Genomic DNA, 16,201 nt, shown 5'->3' with positions numbered 1-16,201 from the left:
TCTGCAGCCAACTTAGTGTTGCAGGGGACATCTGTGACGAACCTCGGAGTACGGTGCTTAAAACTTGCATCATGTGTGTTGCCAGAGTATCCAAATGCAGATGCTAGTGGTAGCTGCTGGGGTGGCTTTGGGGAGTATTGGGGTTCCCTCCAGCCTACCTGAGGGCAGGGCAAAGATGGACCTCGGGGCTTGTCTGTGAGCAAGCAGGGTTTCGACCTGGAGCTCTCCACTGCCTGAGCTTTGCCTTCATCATCAGCCTTTCTTTGCTCGCAGATGCATGATCTGAAATGGAGGCATCTGTCCATCGCTGAACCGAGGAGCAGCTCTGGGGGAGGGAGGGCGAGAGCCCTCTTTGGTGGGGCCAAGCACCGAATTACCAAGAGTGCCTGGGGAGCTGTACATTAAATTGTGATGCTTCCCTGGTCCTTGGCTACCAGCTGCCCTCCCTTTTCACTTCTCTCTATCCGGCTTGTGCAGTGAGGGGAGGATTTCCTTCAAAAGATAGAGTGAGGGCTTTGAGACCTGTTCAAGACAATCCTGCATGGCCAGCACCAGCCCCCCAGTGGATTGGGGTTCTTTGGGGGTTAAATGTAATTGTGGGTGCAGGTGCACACATGCCCATTGCTGGAGATGGGGGGTGGTTTTGACCTTTCCAGCTTCTGCCCGAGTGTTTTTATGCAAGCCTTGCCTCCTTGCACACTTAACCCTGCACAAAGGCAGGAGACAATCACGTCCTGAAGTCCTGTGTCGAGCCGCCTCGCGGCGAGGGGGCCCTTGCAATTAGAGTGTCGTCATCTTCCAGTGGGAAGGGAGACTGGGAGAGGGGCGCGCACGAAGGAGGGGAGAAGATGGAAGGGGAAGAGCTATAACCGGGGAGGGAAGTCAGACACTGGAAAAAGGGCCTTTTGTTGGCTTTGATACTGGCTGTGGAGGTGGAGGTCTGGTTTGGGTTTTCCGTCTTTATTGTTCAAAGCCCCCCGCCCAGCTGGCAGCTCCGTCAGCCCCATGCTGTCGCTGTGTGCAGGGGGAGGGTGGGCGGGAGGGTTTGCAGAGCTGGCGGCCAGGACATTCAGACCCAGCTTCATTGTTTGACAAGGCGCAGTGCTGTGCCGGAGCACCCTCCTCCTGCAGGAAAGCAACAATAGCACCTAGGTGTGTGCCCTGAGGGTCAGCATCCAAGGAGGCAGCAGCTTGCCTGCCTGTGAGCTTTATGGTTCCTTTGAGGGAGGTTGGATCCCTCTAAAACACAGGGCAAGGGGCCTTTCTGCCTGCCTGTGAGCTGTGTTTTCTCAGCACAGGCCCTTGGAGAAGGCAGGGAAGACTTGGGCCATCACAAACCTGTGCCTTGTCACAGGGACTGACAGCCAGAAACTGACCCCAGCTCAGTGTGAAATTGGGGAATTGTAGGAGACTGACGTTGTGTTGACTTTAAACCATTCCAGACTGGTTTCACTGGGACAGGCTGCTGGGCTGGTGGCAAGGGTGGAGGCTCAGTTGCACTCAGCTTTGACTGTTGCATTGCCCCCGTTCCCCTCAAGCTCTTTGTACACAGCTCCCCTTGGCCTGCAGCCCAGGAGCTTGCCCTGGTGAGGGGACCCATTTGTCCAGGATATCTCACCTAAAATCCCAGCCTGTCAGGGAAGACCCCCTAGAGCACATTTGTCTTGATTCCAATGTCTGAACACATCAGAACCATCTTTTCAAGATGGGTAAGGGTCCCAGGGCTGCCCTGGCCTTTCACAACTTGCATGTCTCTCCTCTCTTGAGGAGCCCACTCTCAGCACCTTCCTCTCCTGTTGGGTCCATCACAGCTGGAGGTGCTGACCACAGTTAGGGTGGGAGACTTAAAGATTTCTGCTGCTGGTTAGGGAACAGTTCTGGAGTCTTCTTCATTCTTATATTTTAGTCCTTGTCTTTAGAGCTACCAGGAGAGTGACATTCATTCTCTATGCTGGGTGAGGGGAGTCTGATTTACTTCTGAGATCTCTTAACCTGCCAAGTATCATCAAAATCTTGAGAGGTCTGCTAAAGCCCTTCAGAAGTGGTGAAGACTGTTCACCTTACCCATACCTGTCTTTTCCCTTCCCAGTTTCTGTCAGCAAGTGTTTTACTGTTCCTCAGCTGCAAATGTGAAAGCTACCTGTCTGTCCCCAGAGCACCCTCGCCATCTCTGGGGTGGCTGCTCAGGGTGTTGCAGTCAGAGCAGTGGCTTTTGCTCTCTCAGACCCTGGCTCTGCTGCACAGAAGAGGACAGGTGGTGATGCATCCGAGCCTGTTCCTCAGCTCCTGTTGCCCCCACATGAGGGACAGGAGTGCATCCCCTCAGGGAGGCCGTTTGAGCTGAGCTGCCTTCTTCCCAATCCCTGGACCTCCCTGGGAGGCTGAAGGCCAAAATGTTTGCTGTAGGGGAAGGGGAACCTCTGCTAGTGACTCCAAGGCTCTTGGGGTGGGAGTGTTGGTTAGAGCCCATGTCTCGTGCTGCACAGTGGGCTGGGGTGCTGCCCAGGGATCAGAGAGCCTCTGGCAGCACAGGCGGACAGGAGAGATGGACTCTGGCAGACCCAGGAGACTGCTGGGCAGCGATGGGCAGCCCTGCTCCTCCCCAAGTGGTTTCCAGTGTAGGCTTGGAGCTTCATTCCCAGGTGGACAGTGCAGCTCCCTAGGAGGAGCCAGCTACATATCTTGCTCTCTGGTCAGAGCTCTTCTTTCTGTAGTTTTGCTGCTTTTGAAGCTGGCAGTTGTCGGTCTTGGAAGTGTAAACATAATGACCTGGTGCTGCCCCGCACGGGGATGAGAGCCCCTTGCATCCCTTGCCCCTGCTCCTTTCCCTGTAGGCGTGTTTCCAGGGCTCCTGCTCTGCTGCATGAATATTCACTAGGCTTCAGCTCTCCAGTCACAGGATTTAATCAGAAAGGCTGAGCATTCGTGATTAAAATGCCTCCCAGGGGGGTCAGTGCCTCCAGCCAGCTTTGGGCTTTCTTTTGGTAGCTTTTTTTTCTCCCTGTTTGCAGAGGGTCATTCTCTTAACCATCTGCTTCCCCTTGCACGGAGCCGAAGGGGGAGGCAGACCTGGGTGTGATGCTGAGGTGGGACAGCATGTTATGGGGGAGCTTATCAAGGAGGGCTGTAGGGCTGGGGTTGGCTCTGCATTGCTGTGGGGAGCCTGGGCTGTCCTGCCATGGACTGGGCGTCAGGCACCCTGCAGCCCACCTTATTCCCCAGCCACAGCCTCCTTGTTCCTGGGAGGTGTTGCTGGCCTCTGGCATGCCCCAAGACTGAGCATCACAGCCTAATAACAGCCGTAAATCAGGCAGATGTCTGCCTGCCTATAGCTGGGCACTGAGTGGCCCTCAGGGAGGGTGTGAGCTTTCCCCTGGGCCTTGTGGCTGTTTCTGGGTGAACCATGAGCTGGAGAGAGGAGAGTAGGAGGCAGCTGGGCTCAAACTGAGCTCATACTTGGCCAGAGAAGCAAACTGCGAGGAGGGGACAAAGGGAGAGGAGAGGGAGTGGGGACGCGGCGCTGAGAAGGAAGCTAGTGTCGGAGTGGTGGCTGGTGCTGCCTCACCAGGTGGTCCCTCAGGGAAGGATGCCAGGCTGCTGGTAGCTTGGGGAGCATATGTGGCTGAACCAGCTTGTGCTTTCCCCTTGCTCCTTTTTCCCCAGGGCTGGGTGATCTCAGCAGCCCATGAGCCTCTTGCAGAGAGAAGGTGCCTCAGGGGACACAGGTGATGATGCCAGTTACTTGTGCTTAGCCCAGGCAGTTCTAAGTCCCCTGGCACATCCAGCCAGGTGCTGGATGGAGCTGTTTGGTAACCGCTGCTAATGCTGCCGTCCATGTCAGAGCCATCAGCATGTCACACAGAGCAGTGGTTTCTCACCTTGTTTCTACATGGGGCAGAAGCAGTTTGATTTCAGAGAGAAGCATACCCCCCCTTCCTCCAGGAGATTAGCTCCTGAGTGACTGTACTGGCACTGCTGCTCCCTCAGCCTTACGCAAGCCTTATCTCCAGAGCACCAGCCCCGGTGTGTAGGCTGGTGCTTGCACAGGAATTTGCAGGGTCACCAGAAATCTTTCACCTTCTGAAGAGTAGAAGAGAGAAGGAGAGAAAAAAGGGAGACATTTCAATCTTTAAATCCTCCTGCACTGCAAACTTCAAACGGTGCTGAAGGAAATCAAAAGGCTTTGCAGCGCAGCAGCCATGGGAAAAGAGGAACAGTAAAGACAGCTTTACACACGAGGCTTGCAGCTACGGCACGGGTCAGGGATGGGGGACTGGCATGTACACCCTTGGTCCTCGTCGGGGCAGGTGCTGAATGGGGTGCTGGGAAGCCTGCTGCCCCTTGTGCCACCTTGCACTGAGTTGCAGGAGATGAATCAGTGCTGAGCGGGGTTTGCTGGGCTTGTTTCATGTGTGGCTTCGACACAGGCTGGCCAGGGCTGCCTGGTGGCAGTGACCTGGTCCTTAGTCTGTCCTGTGCATCCTGGCAGTGGTGCTCATTTGTAACTGGCCTAGTTACCTCTGTGTTGGGGAGATGTGCTGTGCAGTTACTTCCCGCTTGCTTGGCAGGAGAGGTGTGGCAGCATGAGGCTGTCCTGCGCCTTTGCACGGCTCAGGACAGGATCGCCTCGATGATTGTGTGTCCCCTCCCTGCTCTGAACAGCACAGGCTGGTGTTGTACCTGGGCCGAGAGAGGGGCAGAGATTACAGTGTGCGAGTAAAGGAGCAGCTCTCCTGTGTTCACACCAGTAAAGCACTGTGGTCCCACTGTGGGCTAGGCCGGGCCATGACACCTCTGGCACAGGGTGCTTCTAACTGGGTGGCCATGCCAGTGTGCTTGGTTATAACCCACACAGCTGCCCCTGGGGCTGGGAACAGCCAGAGCTGCTGAGGGCTCATCCTGCAGCTTTCTGGCTGTGAGGCAGAGCAGCCCAGCCCTGGGCGCCTGGTTTGCCCATGTCAGCATGTGCTGGGGCATGGGCAAGAGCTGGGTTGAGGCAGAGGAGGGGCTGCCCTTGGTGGTGCTGGCGGTCTGTACTTTAGCTGTTCTTCTTCTGAAGCAAGATCCACCCTCCTGCCTACCTTTTCACAAGCCCATCTCCCATGTCAGTATTTAAATTGGGGCCCAGAGTGTTGAACCTTACATGGATGCCCAGGAGAGGATGCATGAAGCTGTCTCTGCCGAGTTGATTTGCCTGCCAGGGGTCAGCCTGGCAGAGAGGGAAAGGGAAATATCCCAGAAAACTCCTTGCCCATCATTCGAGTGACCTTGCCTGCAGGGAGGCACAGGCAGCTGGACCCGTTGTCCCCAGGAGAAGGGGGTGGCTTGTGTTTGCCACTCATTGGTCACATGTAGGGGATATTACAGCAAGGCTTTTGTACCCTGGGATAGTCCTGGGACTCACTATTGAGATGTGCTGATGTAAATGTTGTATTGGTATGTTGGAGAGCCAGGTTTCCAAGGAAACTTGGGGGTTTGGGTCTCTCAGGTGGATGGAGAGTGGGAGATGGGAACAGCAGGCTACAGCCATGTGCTGCTGAAGCCCGTGGGGCACCAGTGTTGGGGTGCTGACAGTGGGCTGGAAGACAGATTACCCCATTTCAGCAGGAGCAGTGAGGCTCTCAATGAGCCTCATTGAGCATTTCTGGGGCCACAGAGGTTGGCATGGTCCTTGCTTCACCGTGCTGAAGGCTGGCCCTGCCTGCTGGAGCCTGTGCTTGAGGGGGACTGGGAGAGAGGAGTCATCCTGGAGCAGCAGATGGGCTTCTCCCCCCTGAGTGCCCTGGCCAAAGCTGCTAGCCAAGGTGCCTGCGGTGGTCTGAGTGAGGGGGACATTGGCAGGCTGCTTTTGTGGGATATCTCCTGGCAAAGCCACAGACTAGGGTCATGTAGAAAGGAGAGTTAATGACTAGAAAATAAAACCACGGCTCAAACTTCTGCCTGGGCAGAGTGACAGCCCCAGCAAAGGGCCAGGCAGCTTGCATTTGGGCAGTGTAAAGTGGTGAGGCCAGGGAATGGGCTGGGGCAACTGTGATCTGGAAGGGACCAGTGGGAGTTTTATCTGGACAAAGTATGAGGCTTGCTGTCTGGCAGGTCCCCAGCTGGAGTAATTGCCATCTCTGTCTCACTGGGAGGGGTGCAATGTGCCTGCCTGTGCTTGTAGCAGGGTTTTTTTGAGGAATTAGGCGCATGGTCACATCTGTCTGTCTGTCCAGCTCCCATCATGGCCAGTATTCACTAATTTGCAGCAGTGTGTGACCCTCCAAAGTAGCAGGATTTCTGGGAGCTGAGTAGATGGGGTGCGGCAGGGGACCAAAAATTGCACGGCTACTGGGGTGGGTGCTGCAGTGGGAGCTGCACCATTGCCTGTCCTGGTGCTATGCTGCCTGCACCCCTGAAGCCTGAGCTTCTGGCACATGAGTGTACCAAACGTGGGGGTGAGATGCTGCTGAAGGCCAAGGTCCTGAGAGAGCAGGCGGGCATGCTCCAAGTGTGTGTGCACACTCCATGTTCACGCCTGGGAGATTGCTTGCGTGGTGCGCGGTCCCAAGAGGAGGGAGTTTGTTTCCAAGGAAAATAAAGATTAAAGAGAATTAAACAAACCGGAGATGGGCCGAAGGAGGAAGAGACGTGGAGCAGATGGTGAGAAGGGGGGAAGCAGGGAGACCAGCACAAAGCTTTGGAGACCTGGAGGAGAAAGGAAGGAAACGGCAGGAGGAGAGCACAGGGAAAGGCAGCGTGGGGGAGGCAGACAGGGCGCAGCGGGGAAGCAAACCACCCCCAGCCCTGGCATCGGCTCCTGTGTTTGCCCGGCCTCCTGCTGGGACTTCCTTCTGCCCCAGTCTTACCAGCATCTTTGTTCCTGAGGGCTCAGTTTGCTGCTGAGATCCAGGATAGGGAGGAAACATGAGAGCTGTCTCAGTGGAGAGCCTGAGGGGAGGGAGAAGGTGCAGTGGCACCCTCCAGCCCAGGTGGCACCCTGCTAGCTCCCGGGGCTGTGGCTTCAAGCTTCCTTAGCCAAGGACTTGGGCCTTTTGGGGGCTGCACTGGGGTGTGGGGCTCTGCCCCGAGGTGGGAGGGAGGAGATCCTCCAAGCAGCAGGCAAAGACCTGCAGGGTGTCCCTGTTCTCTCCCACAGATGGGATCCACAGCGTGACAGCACAGTGCGTCTTGCGGGTGATCATCATCACGGAGGACATGTTAGCCAACAGCATCACGGTGCGGCTGGAGAACATGTGGCAGGAGCGCTTCCTCTCCCCGCTGCTGTCCACCTTCCTGGAAGGGGTGGCCACAGTGCTCGCAACGCCCAAGGAGGACATCTTCATCTTCAACATCCAGAATGACACGGATGTGGGCGGCACAGTGCTCAACGTCAGCTTCTCAGCACTGGCACCGCGGGGCGGGCGCTACTTCAGCTCAGAGGAGCTGCAGGAGCAGCTGTACATGAAGCGCATGGCGCTGACGGGTGCCTCCATGCTGGAGGTGCTGCCCTTTGATGACAATGTCTGCCTGCGGGAGCCCTGCCAGAACTACATGAAGTGCATCTCTGTCCTTAAGTTTGACAGCTCAGCACCCTTCATTGCCTCCCCCTCCACTCTCTTTCGGCCCATCCACCCCATCACTGGCCTGCGATGCCGCTGCCCACAGGGTTTCACCGGGGACTACTGTGAAACAGAGATCAACCTCTGCTACTCCAACCCCTGCCTGAATGGTGGGATTTGTACCCGCAAGGAGGGGGGATACACATGTGTTTGCCGCCAGCATTTCAGCGGTGAGTGCCCGGGGCTGGGGGGCAGATGGGTGAGCGGGTCCCTTGGCGCTGCTGTCACCATGTCAGGGTGCTCTTCCCAGTGTCAGAGCCCCTCTTTGCCCGCAGAGGTCCGGCTCTGCTCCCAGCTATCTGTGTTTCCATGGTGCTGGATGTGCAGGGCTGAGGTTGCCATAGAAATCTGTCTTGTAGGGAGGTGACATGGAGGGCTCCTGAAGACCCTGGCCACTGCCTCCAAGCCTTTTTCACAGAGCAGAAGGACCAAGCTGGGCCATGCCAGGCAGGGGCACAGGAGGCTCCTCAGCCCTGCCCCATGCCAGTGGGGTGATGGGCTCTGCAACTATCAGAGGCGCTGGTTTAAGCCTATGCCAGTCTTCAGCTGGTCTGGCAGAGGTGTGGAGCCCATGCTGGCCCCACATGCAGTGGGTGAGCTGCTGCCCACCCAAAACAGAAGGGGAGGCTGGGCCTAGCTTCCCCACCAGGCAGGATCTGATCCAGGAAGATCTGATCCTAGCTGCGAGGGGAGTCCCTGGGCTGGCCAATGTCTTGTTACCGCAAGTCCCCAGCAGACTGTGGATATCCATGCCCAGCCACTGGCAACATGGGGGTGAGGGAAGGTGGCCTGTGGCTTCTGGGAAGGGAGCCCCTGCCTTGCCCTCCCTGCCAGGAGGGAGCGTGGCAGCAGATGGCTGCCTTGGAGCTGCTCTCCTGTTGGTGGCTCCTGGTGAGATAAGCAGAGTCAGTGGTAATTAACCCCCGGCATTTGAAGCGTGAACAGCCATTAGCAGATGGGTTAATGAGCTCGTTTCCCTGTCACTTCATGCTGTCTCCTCATCCTCCTTATGTGCCATGGAGCAAGTAATGGGAGCAGGGCCTGGGGCGTAGGACTGCAGCTGAGCAGTTCCCTGTGTGCTGCGGGGGCAGCACAGAAAAGGGGCTGGCCAGATCCCCTGCACTGCACTGCTGAGCTGCCTTGGGGCATCCCCGTTACTGATGCCAGCAAGGTGCAAGCATATTTGGTGTCCCTTATCTTTCTGGTTTCCGCTTGGCTTTTGCTCTTACCTCAGGCCTGCACACAGCGTTAGGAGGCTCCTGGTGCTGTGGGTGAGATTTTCATAGCTATTGGCAGGGGAACTCAGTGGCACTGGGCGTTATCCACACCCTGGATCCAAGGCTGCAATGCCTGTCCCAGGCCTGTGCGGTGGCAGTGACCAAGGAGGCAGTCAGCCTCGCCAGGGCTTTCCTGGCTTGTCCTTGCCTCTCCGTCCTTAGGACTGTGCAGCCCAGCTGTTGCCAGTCCCTTCCTGTCCCATTCCTGTGCCATCCTGGGTCCAAACTTGCCCCTTCAGCTGAAGCTGGCATCCCATCCAGCCCAGTGGCTCGGGCTGCAGGGCTTGTGGTAGTAGCCAGCTTGCTGGCTACTGTGGGGAACGCCTGAGTGACACCTGGGTTGTCACATCCTTCGCCTGCCCCCAGCCACCCTACAAGCTCCTGCGCCTTGGCTGCCCTGCCCCGAACCTGGGCTGAGGTCTGCACTCCCGAGGCAAGGAGTGGATGAGTGGCCGCTACGTGTGTGCCTCCCAGCCAGGACATGTCCCAAGCCTCTCGTCTTGCTCCCACCAGGTGAGAACTGTGAAGTGGACAGTCGCTCAGGGCGCTGCGTGCCCGGCGTGTGCCGCAACGGTGGCACCTGCACCAACAGTGCCGATGGGGGCTTCCGCTGCCAGTGCCCAGCGGGTGGCTTCGAGACGCCCTTCTGCGAGGTGTCCACACGGTCCTTCCCACCGCGGTCCTTCGTCATGTTCCGGGGCCTGCGCCAACGCTTCCACCTCACCCTCACCCTCTCGTGAGTCCTCTCCTTCCTCCACTGGACACTAGCACCTGCTGGTTCACCTGGCCCTGCTCTGGTGGGTCCTGTGTACCCTGGGCCTGTCCAGGGACTCGCTGATGCTCTCCAGATTCTGTATTACTGGCTTTGCCTCGCCATGGGGCTGCCCTGGTGCCTTTAGCAAAGGGCTCTGTATCTGCACTAGCATGTCTTCCCTGGCATCAGCTCATCCCTTCCTTAAGTATTTCTGCCCTTACTTGCTGCCAGCTCTTTGCCTCCATGCCCCTAAAGCATCTGCTGGATCAAGCTCCTAGCCTCTTCCCAGCTGGGCTTGCACCCAGGGCCAAGCCCAGGTTTCGCCCTGTCCCTGTGCTGGGACACTGGTGCATGCCATGGAGAGCAGGGATCTCTGCATGCTCCTTGTGCATACCCTGCCCTCCTGCTTCCTCCCTTGCCCCAGGTTCAGCACCGTGGAGCCCAGCGGCCTTCTGCTCTACAACGGGCGCCTGAATGAGAAACACGACTTCCTGGCAGTGGAGATCATCCAGGGGCAGGTCCAGCTGAAATACTCCACAGGTAGGCTTGGCCCTGCCTGTCGCGGGATTTGTGCCGTGGGAGCTGTGAGAAGGCCTGCTCTGAGCAGCGAGAGCGAGGTGCTGCCCTGGATGGAGCCCATGCTAAGGGAGACAGGGTTGAGAGGTGTTGGTGAACATCAGTGGATGGCACGGGGGATGGGTGTAGGTCTCTGGTCCTTCCCTAGGCTTAGGAGTGCAGGTGCATCAGGGAGGCTGTGAGCACAAACCAGGACAAAGCCTTTAGGGGCCTCTACTGTTGTTCTGCCCCCTTATATCACCACAGGCTTCACCTCCTGCCTTGCAGTGAGCCAGTCTGGAGAGGAGGACCGTCCTGGGAGGGTGTTTGCTATCCTGTTGGTCTCATCCCTGCTACCTTGTGCCATTGCTGCGCCCATCCTGTGCCCATCCTGCCTGCCCTGAGGGCTGTCAGGATCAGCTGCCAGGAGCCCTGGGTCCTCGTGTTAACAACTGCTCCTTCCCTCCTGTCCTGTGTCCAGCACTCCTCCCCTCTCCCCTCCACACAGTGCCTGGTGGCTGCTACTGCTCTGGTTGGGCTGATCCCCTCAGGGCAAGCAGAGGGCAGCTGGCAGGGGGTCAGATGCACAGTGCCAGGGCACCCCAGCAGTCAGCCTGGACAGAGGAGCTATCCCAGGATGCTGACGGACAGTCCCAGGGCTACAGTTCCCCCTGCCACACTCCTGTGCAAGGCTGCAGCAGGCAGAGGCCAGCATTCTGAGCTTGTCTCCCTGGAGCCCTTCTCCATCCCAGCATGAGGCCATCGGTACCGCAGGAGGTTTGGTGCCCACAGGAGGGGAGGGCATGTCTGAGGGCTGTCCGGCTTCCCTCAGTGTGCCATCATTCCTGTCTCTGCAGGAGAGTCCAGCACAGTGGTGAGCCCCTACCTGCCAGGGGGTGTGAGTGATGGGCAGTGGCACACGCTGCAGCTCCACTACTACAACAAGGTACGTGTGCCCCAGCTGTACCACCACACGCCTGGGCTTTTCTCCCTGCCAGGCATGAGCAAGCGACTCTGCCTCTCCTGTTCTTTGGCTCTGCCCCATGGGGGAGGCTAGTGAGGGAAGGCAGAGATGGTTTTCAGTCCTTGGGGGTGGGTGCAGTGGAACAGACGGCTGGGTGCAGGGGTGACTGACCCTCAGGACTGCACTCGGAGGCTGCACGAATGCACCCCACGCAGTGTCCTCGCCCATGTCCATCTCTGGCGCTGCTTGCTGGGCTCAGCTGAGATGTCCCTCCTGCTTCGCTCCCACCTCTAGCAGTGCAGTGGTGCCTGGGCCATGCTCAGGCCCTTTCCTTGCTGTTGTGCGAGCCCTCGGGTGCCTGGGTCTGAAGGCATGTGTGCTGCTAACGACCTGCCTTTGGTTTCAGCCCAAGGTCAGCGCCCTGGGGGTGGTGCAGGGCCCCTCCAAGGACAAAGTGGCCATCTTGACAGTGGACGAGTGTGATGCCTCAGTGGCTCTGCAGTTTGGCAGCGAGATTGGGAATTACTCCTGTGCCGCAGAGGGTGTGCAGACCAGCTCAAAGAAGTGAGTTCCTTGGGGACTGCTGGGCACTGCTGCGGTGGCGAGAGGAGCAGGGCACTTGGGTCCCCTGTGGAGTCAGCCCTTCACGTGTGGGACCTTGGCTGTGTGTACCTGTCCCCGAGGATGACTGCTTCCCAACCCCTTGTGCTGGTGAGTCAGCTGACTGGCTTGAGGCCACTGTAGCTCTTAAAGCCCTGGACTTCTGTCTTTTGTAGGTCCCTGGATCTCACAGGTCCCCTGCTCCTCGGAGGGGTCCCCAACCTGCCGGAAAACTTCCCTGTCACTCACCGTGACTTTGTGGGGTGCATGAGAGACCTATACATCGACAGCAAACGCATTGACCTGGCCTCCTACATCGCCAACAATGGAACTGCTGCAGGTACCAGTGCCTCTGCTCCTGCCAGCCCCTGCCCTGGAAATTGCCTCTTCTGCTCACACAGCAGCATTGCTGAGCTGTAACAGTTTCATGGGAGCACAGCTGTAGCTGAGCATCTTCCCATCGGAGAACAGGGCCTCCAGAGCCCCCGACACGAGCCAGTCCCCACCCCAGCTAATGTTCTGGGAATGTCCCCTGATGCCAAGTGCAGAGCCTGCAGAGCTGGCATGTTTGAGAGATACTAGGTAGTCAGTCCAGCTCCACAGTGTCTTTCTTCTGGCATAAGGAGCAGTAACAGCCTTGGTCCTCATCCCTGAGCAGGCAGGACACGTGTGGAGAGGCTGAGCAGCTGGGCTCAAGCATCCCTCTGGCAGCCAGGGAAAGGGCTGGTGGGCAGTGGTGCTTCTCAGTGTGGGCTGGGGGAGGTGGTGAGCAGGTCAAGGCTGATGTGGGTGACTTTGATACCTCCAGGTTGCCATGCCAAGCACACGTTCTGTGACTCCAGCCCCTGCAAGAATGGTGGCACCTGCTCTGTCAGCTGGGGGACCTACTCCTGCCTCTGCCCTGTTGGCTTTGGGGGCAAAGACTGTCGTCACCGTGAGTGAGCGGGCACTGCTGGGCATGGGCAGGGTGGGTATGTGCAAGACTGTGCTGGGGTTGCTGTGGAGGCAGAGTAAGGGGTCCATGTGAGATGCACTAGCTCTGTTGTCCTTGCATCTAGTGCTCCCTGTGTAGTCCCTATCCCTTCTTCTCACCTCCAGTTTCCTTTCCAGCCATGCACCATGCCCACTATTTCCAGGGCAACAGTGTCCTGACCTGGGACTTCAAGACAGATGTGAAGATCTCAGTGCCGTGGTACCTGGGGCTGGCGTTTCGGACCCGCCAGCTGGACGGGGTGCTTCTGCAGGCCCATGCTGGCCAGTACACCACCCTGCTCTGCCAGGTAGGGCCACAGCACCATGCTTCAACCTCTGCTGGCGTCTGCCCCATGAGAGCAGGAGGACCCTGCCCTCCATGTTGACTCCAGCCCAAGCAGAGGGTGGTTGTGGGGAGAGGTGTTTAGCAGGGCTGGGTTTCCCTTGCTGTGCTTAGAGGCAGGGGAGGCTGGAGGCAGCCAAAGTTGGTGAGGCCTTGGCTCACTTCTGCCATTGCTGGTTTCCTCTGCAGCTGGCTGGGGGCCTGCTCTCCTTCATGGTGAGCAAAGGGTCCGGGCGCAGCACCAGCCTCCTCCTGGACCAGCTGCGGCTCAGCGATGGGAGATGGCATGACCTCCAGCTGGAGCTGCGGGATGTCCGCAGTGGGCGAGACTCCCGCTACATCATCACCCTTACCCTGGACTTTGGGCTCTATCAGGTAGGTGCTGCTTGAGACCCCGGCACCAGAACAGGAACTGTGGGGGTGCTCAGGATAGATGGGCCGGGCTGTGCCTCTGCACCCTCAGAGAGGGCTGGGACAGGGCTGATGCCAGTTGCCCCATGTTATTCCCTTTCCTTCTGCAGGATACGGTGGTTGTCGGAAATGAACTGCATGGCCTGAAGGTGAAACACCTACACGTGGGGGGAGTCCTAGGCTCTGGTGAAGTGCAGAACGGTCTGAGGGGCTGCATACAGGCAAGTCCATTGCTCTGAGCCTTCCTCTTCTGGTTACATGGAGGGCTGGAAACACAGGCCTGGCAGCTGCTGCCAGCATCCATCGTGCTGGTGACACTTCCTTGGAGCGTTCAAGGCTCTGGGGTGCTGCGGGGCAGCAGGGGTGATGGGGGGTGGCTGCCCCTGGGGGTTTGTGGAGGGCAGGAGGACTGGAGCCTCGTGTGTCTGTTCTGTCTTCACTCTGGATTTGTCACCTGCATTGCAGGGTGTGCGACTGGGTGACAGCATCACCGGGACTGTGCTGCCCAAGCCCAGCCATGCCCTGCGGGTGGAGGCTGGCTGCAGCGTGCCGAGCCCCTGCGACTCCAGCCCCTGCCCAGCCAACAGCGTGTGCAAGGATGAGTGGCAGAGCTACTCCTGCATCTGCCAGCCAGGTAGGGCCTGCAGTGTTCTGCCACCCCTTTGCTCTCCATGCCTGTCTGTCCTCTCCCCTTATGGCTCCCTCCTGGCTTGCGACTGCTATCCTGTCCATCACCTGGGCAAGTCACATCCCTGTCAGACACTCATTAATTTTTCTGGAGGGCAGAATCTCTCCTGAGCCTGCTGAATCCACTCCTCAGTGCTCTAGCACCTCTCAGGGGGAAGGTGCTTTACACAGTGCTCTCTGCCCACACCTCAGGGTATTATGGAGGGGACTGCGTGGATGCGTGTCATCTCAACCCCTGCAAGAACAAGTCGGTGTGTCGCCGCAAGCCAGGCTCACCCCTGGGATACGTGTGCGAGTGCGGAGGGAACTTTTTCGGGCAGTACTGCGAGCACAGGTGAGACATGGGGCACAGGGCAGGGCCATGGACTCCATGCCTGGCTCTGTGCTGTGCTCTGTGCTTTCTTCCCAGCTACGTGACCAGGGACCTCTTGGTGCCACCTGGCTTCTTGGAGCTGCTGAACAATTGGGCTGGTGGGAGGAGAAGGCCGGGGAGATTTGGTTGCTGTAACAGTGGAGGCATTTCTCTCCCTAGGATGGACCAGCAGTGTCCGAAGGGCTGGTGGGGGAACCCCACCTGTGGGCCCTGTAACTGTGATGTGAACAAGGGCTTTGACCCCGACTGCAATAAAACCAACGGGCAGTGCCACTGCAAGGTGAGGGGCAGCTGTGCCCATGGGGACGTGGCCCATGGCTTGCCTGGAATCCTGCTTGTCCTTGGTGCTGTTCCTTGTCCCCTCCAAAGGCCTGGCAGCTGCCCAGACCCTACTCTGTGTGCCTGCTTCTGGGCCAGATCCCTACTCAGCTGTTCTGTGCAGCCCTCCTGCCCCAGCACAGTGACAGTGGGGGCTCTGGGAGTGCTTTTATATAAGAAGAGCCTGGCTCTTCTCTGCCCTGGCTCCGATGGTTCCCCAGGCACCGTCCTTGGCTGCTGCCCTGATGGACTGCCTGATGGCTGTCCCTGTCTCCCCCCAGGACTTCCACTACCGCCCCAAAGGCAGTGACACCTGCCTGCCTTGCGACTGCTACCCTGTGGGCTCCACCTCACGCTCCTGCGACAGGGAGACAGGCCGGTGCCACTGCCGGCCCGGGGTCATCGGGCGCCAGTGCAATAGCTGCGACAGCCCTTTTGCTGAGGTGACGCCCAGCGGCTGCGAGGGTGAGTGTGGGCATGTGGGGAGCTGGTGCTGTGGGGCTTGGTGTCAGTGGCCCCTCTGTGACCAGTCCCCCGGGGTGCGTGTCTCCACAGTGCTCTATGACGGCTGCCCCAAAACCCTGAAGGCAGGTGTGTGGTGGCCCCAGACCAAGTTTGGCTTCTCTGCTGCAGTGCTGTGTCCCAAAGGCTCCTTTGGTGAGTGGGGGATGCGATGGGGAGGGGAAGGGGCTGCCTGGCTGTCCTGCCAGGGGCCGTAGCAGCCCCAGCAATATCCCTTGTTCTCATGCTGTCCCAGTCCTGTTTAGCTGGGCTTGAGGGCTGGGAGAAGGAAGTTGGAGGAGAAAATGCCGCAGCCTGGGGGAGAGCAGAGGGGTTGGGCCATGGGGCTAGGGCTGCGAACGGGATGTGGGGTCTAGGCCCATCACTCAGCCCCCAGGGCTGTGCTGTTGCCTCAGTCCCCACCTTCTCCCTGCTGCTTTTTGATTTCAGCAGGCTTGACGCTGGGGTCAGGCCTGGCACAGTAGCTCGGTGCCCCCAGTGCCTTGCTGCGGCTCTGCAAGCCCCGTCCTCGCCCTGTGCTGCGAGGGGAGCAGAGCACAGCATGCTGTTAGGTGAGTGTCTCGGGACCCAAGCTGGAGGAGGCCATTCTCGTGGTGGCAAAGGCGTGAGCAAAGTGTCTGGGACTGTAGGGCAGCACAAGCCCCAGGGGACAATACAAACCCTGTCCTTCTCCAGCCGTTCGCCCCAGGAGGAGGCAAGTTTGGCTCCTAACTGTTGTCGCTTCTCTCCCCGGTTCTCTCGCCCTCCGTGCTCAGGCTTGAGGGGTGCAGGTAAGGTTGTTCCCATCTCCTTCCCCCTGTACTGTAAGGGCTGCGTCACGTGGA

General features: G+C 58.6%; 1 protein-coding gene across 5 annotated transcripts in view; it reads left to right on the top strand.

Annotated features, from left to right (window-relative positions):
* The window catches only part of CELSR3 (cadherin EGF LAG seven-pass G-type receptor 3), a 34,213-nt gene that overhangs the window by 3,718 nt on the left and 14,294 nt on the right, over positions 1-16,201 (top strand). For 4 of the 5 annotated variants that reach the window (XR_012634320.1, XR_012634321.1, XM_074914728.1 and 1 more), the window contains exons 2-17: positions 7,139-7,771; positions 9,392-9,614; positions 10,057-10,172; positions 11,045-11,133; positions 11,558-11,715; positions 11,928-12,091; positions 12,560-12,685; positions 12,862-13,031; positions 13,256-13,441; positions 13,588-13,698; positions 13,943-14,111; positions 14,357-14,498; positions 14,697-14,817; positions 15,137-15,320; positions 15,411-15,512; positions 16,133-16,147. Coding sequence is in view for 3 of the 5 variants with exons in the window: in XM_074914728.1 (XP_074770829.1) it covers positions 7,139-7,771; positions 9,392-9,614; positions 10,057-10,172; positions 11,045-11,133; positions 11,558-11,715; positions 11,928-12,091; positions 12,560-12,685; positions 12,862-13,031; positions 13,256-13,441; positions 13,588-13,698; positions 13,943-14,111; positions 14,357-14,498; positions 14,697-14,817; positions 15,137-15,320; positions 15,411-15,512; positions 16,133-16,147 (2,709 nt within the window). In the remaining 2 variants the exon portion in view is untranslated. The remainder of the gene's footprint in view (positions 1-7,138; positions 7,772-9,391; positions 9,615-10,056; positions 10,173-11,044; positions 11,134-11,557; positions 11,716-11,927; positions 12,092-12,559; positions 12,686-12,861; positions 13,032-13,255; positions 13,442-13,587; positions 13,699-13,942; positions 14,112-14,356; positions 14,499-14,696; positions 14,818-15,136; positions 15,321-15,410; positions 15,513-16,132; positions 16,148-16,201) is intronic. The other variant, XM_074914729.1, reaches the window with a different exon arrangement.

Source organism: Athene noctua, chromosome 10, assembly GCF_965140245.1.
Source record: "Athene noctua chromosome 10, bAthNoc1.hap1.1, whole genome shotgun sequence".
Lineage (NCBI taxonomy): Eukaryota > Metazoa > Chordata > Aves > Strigiformes > Strigidae > Athene > Athene noctua.
The sequence above is the reverse complement of the archived record's forward strand: the minus strand, read 5'-3'. Positions and strand labels throughout refer to the sequence as shown.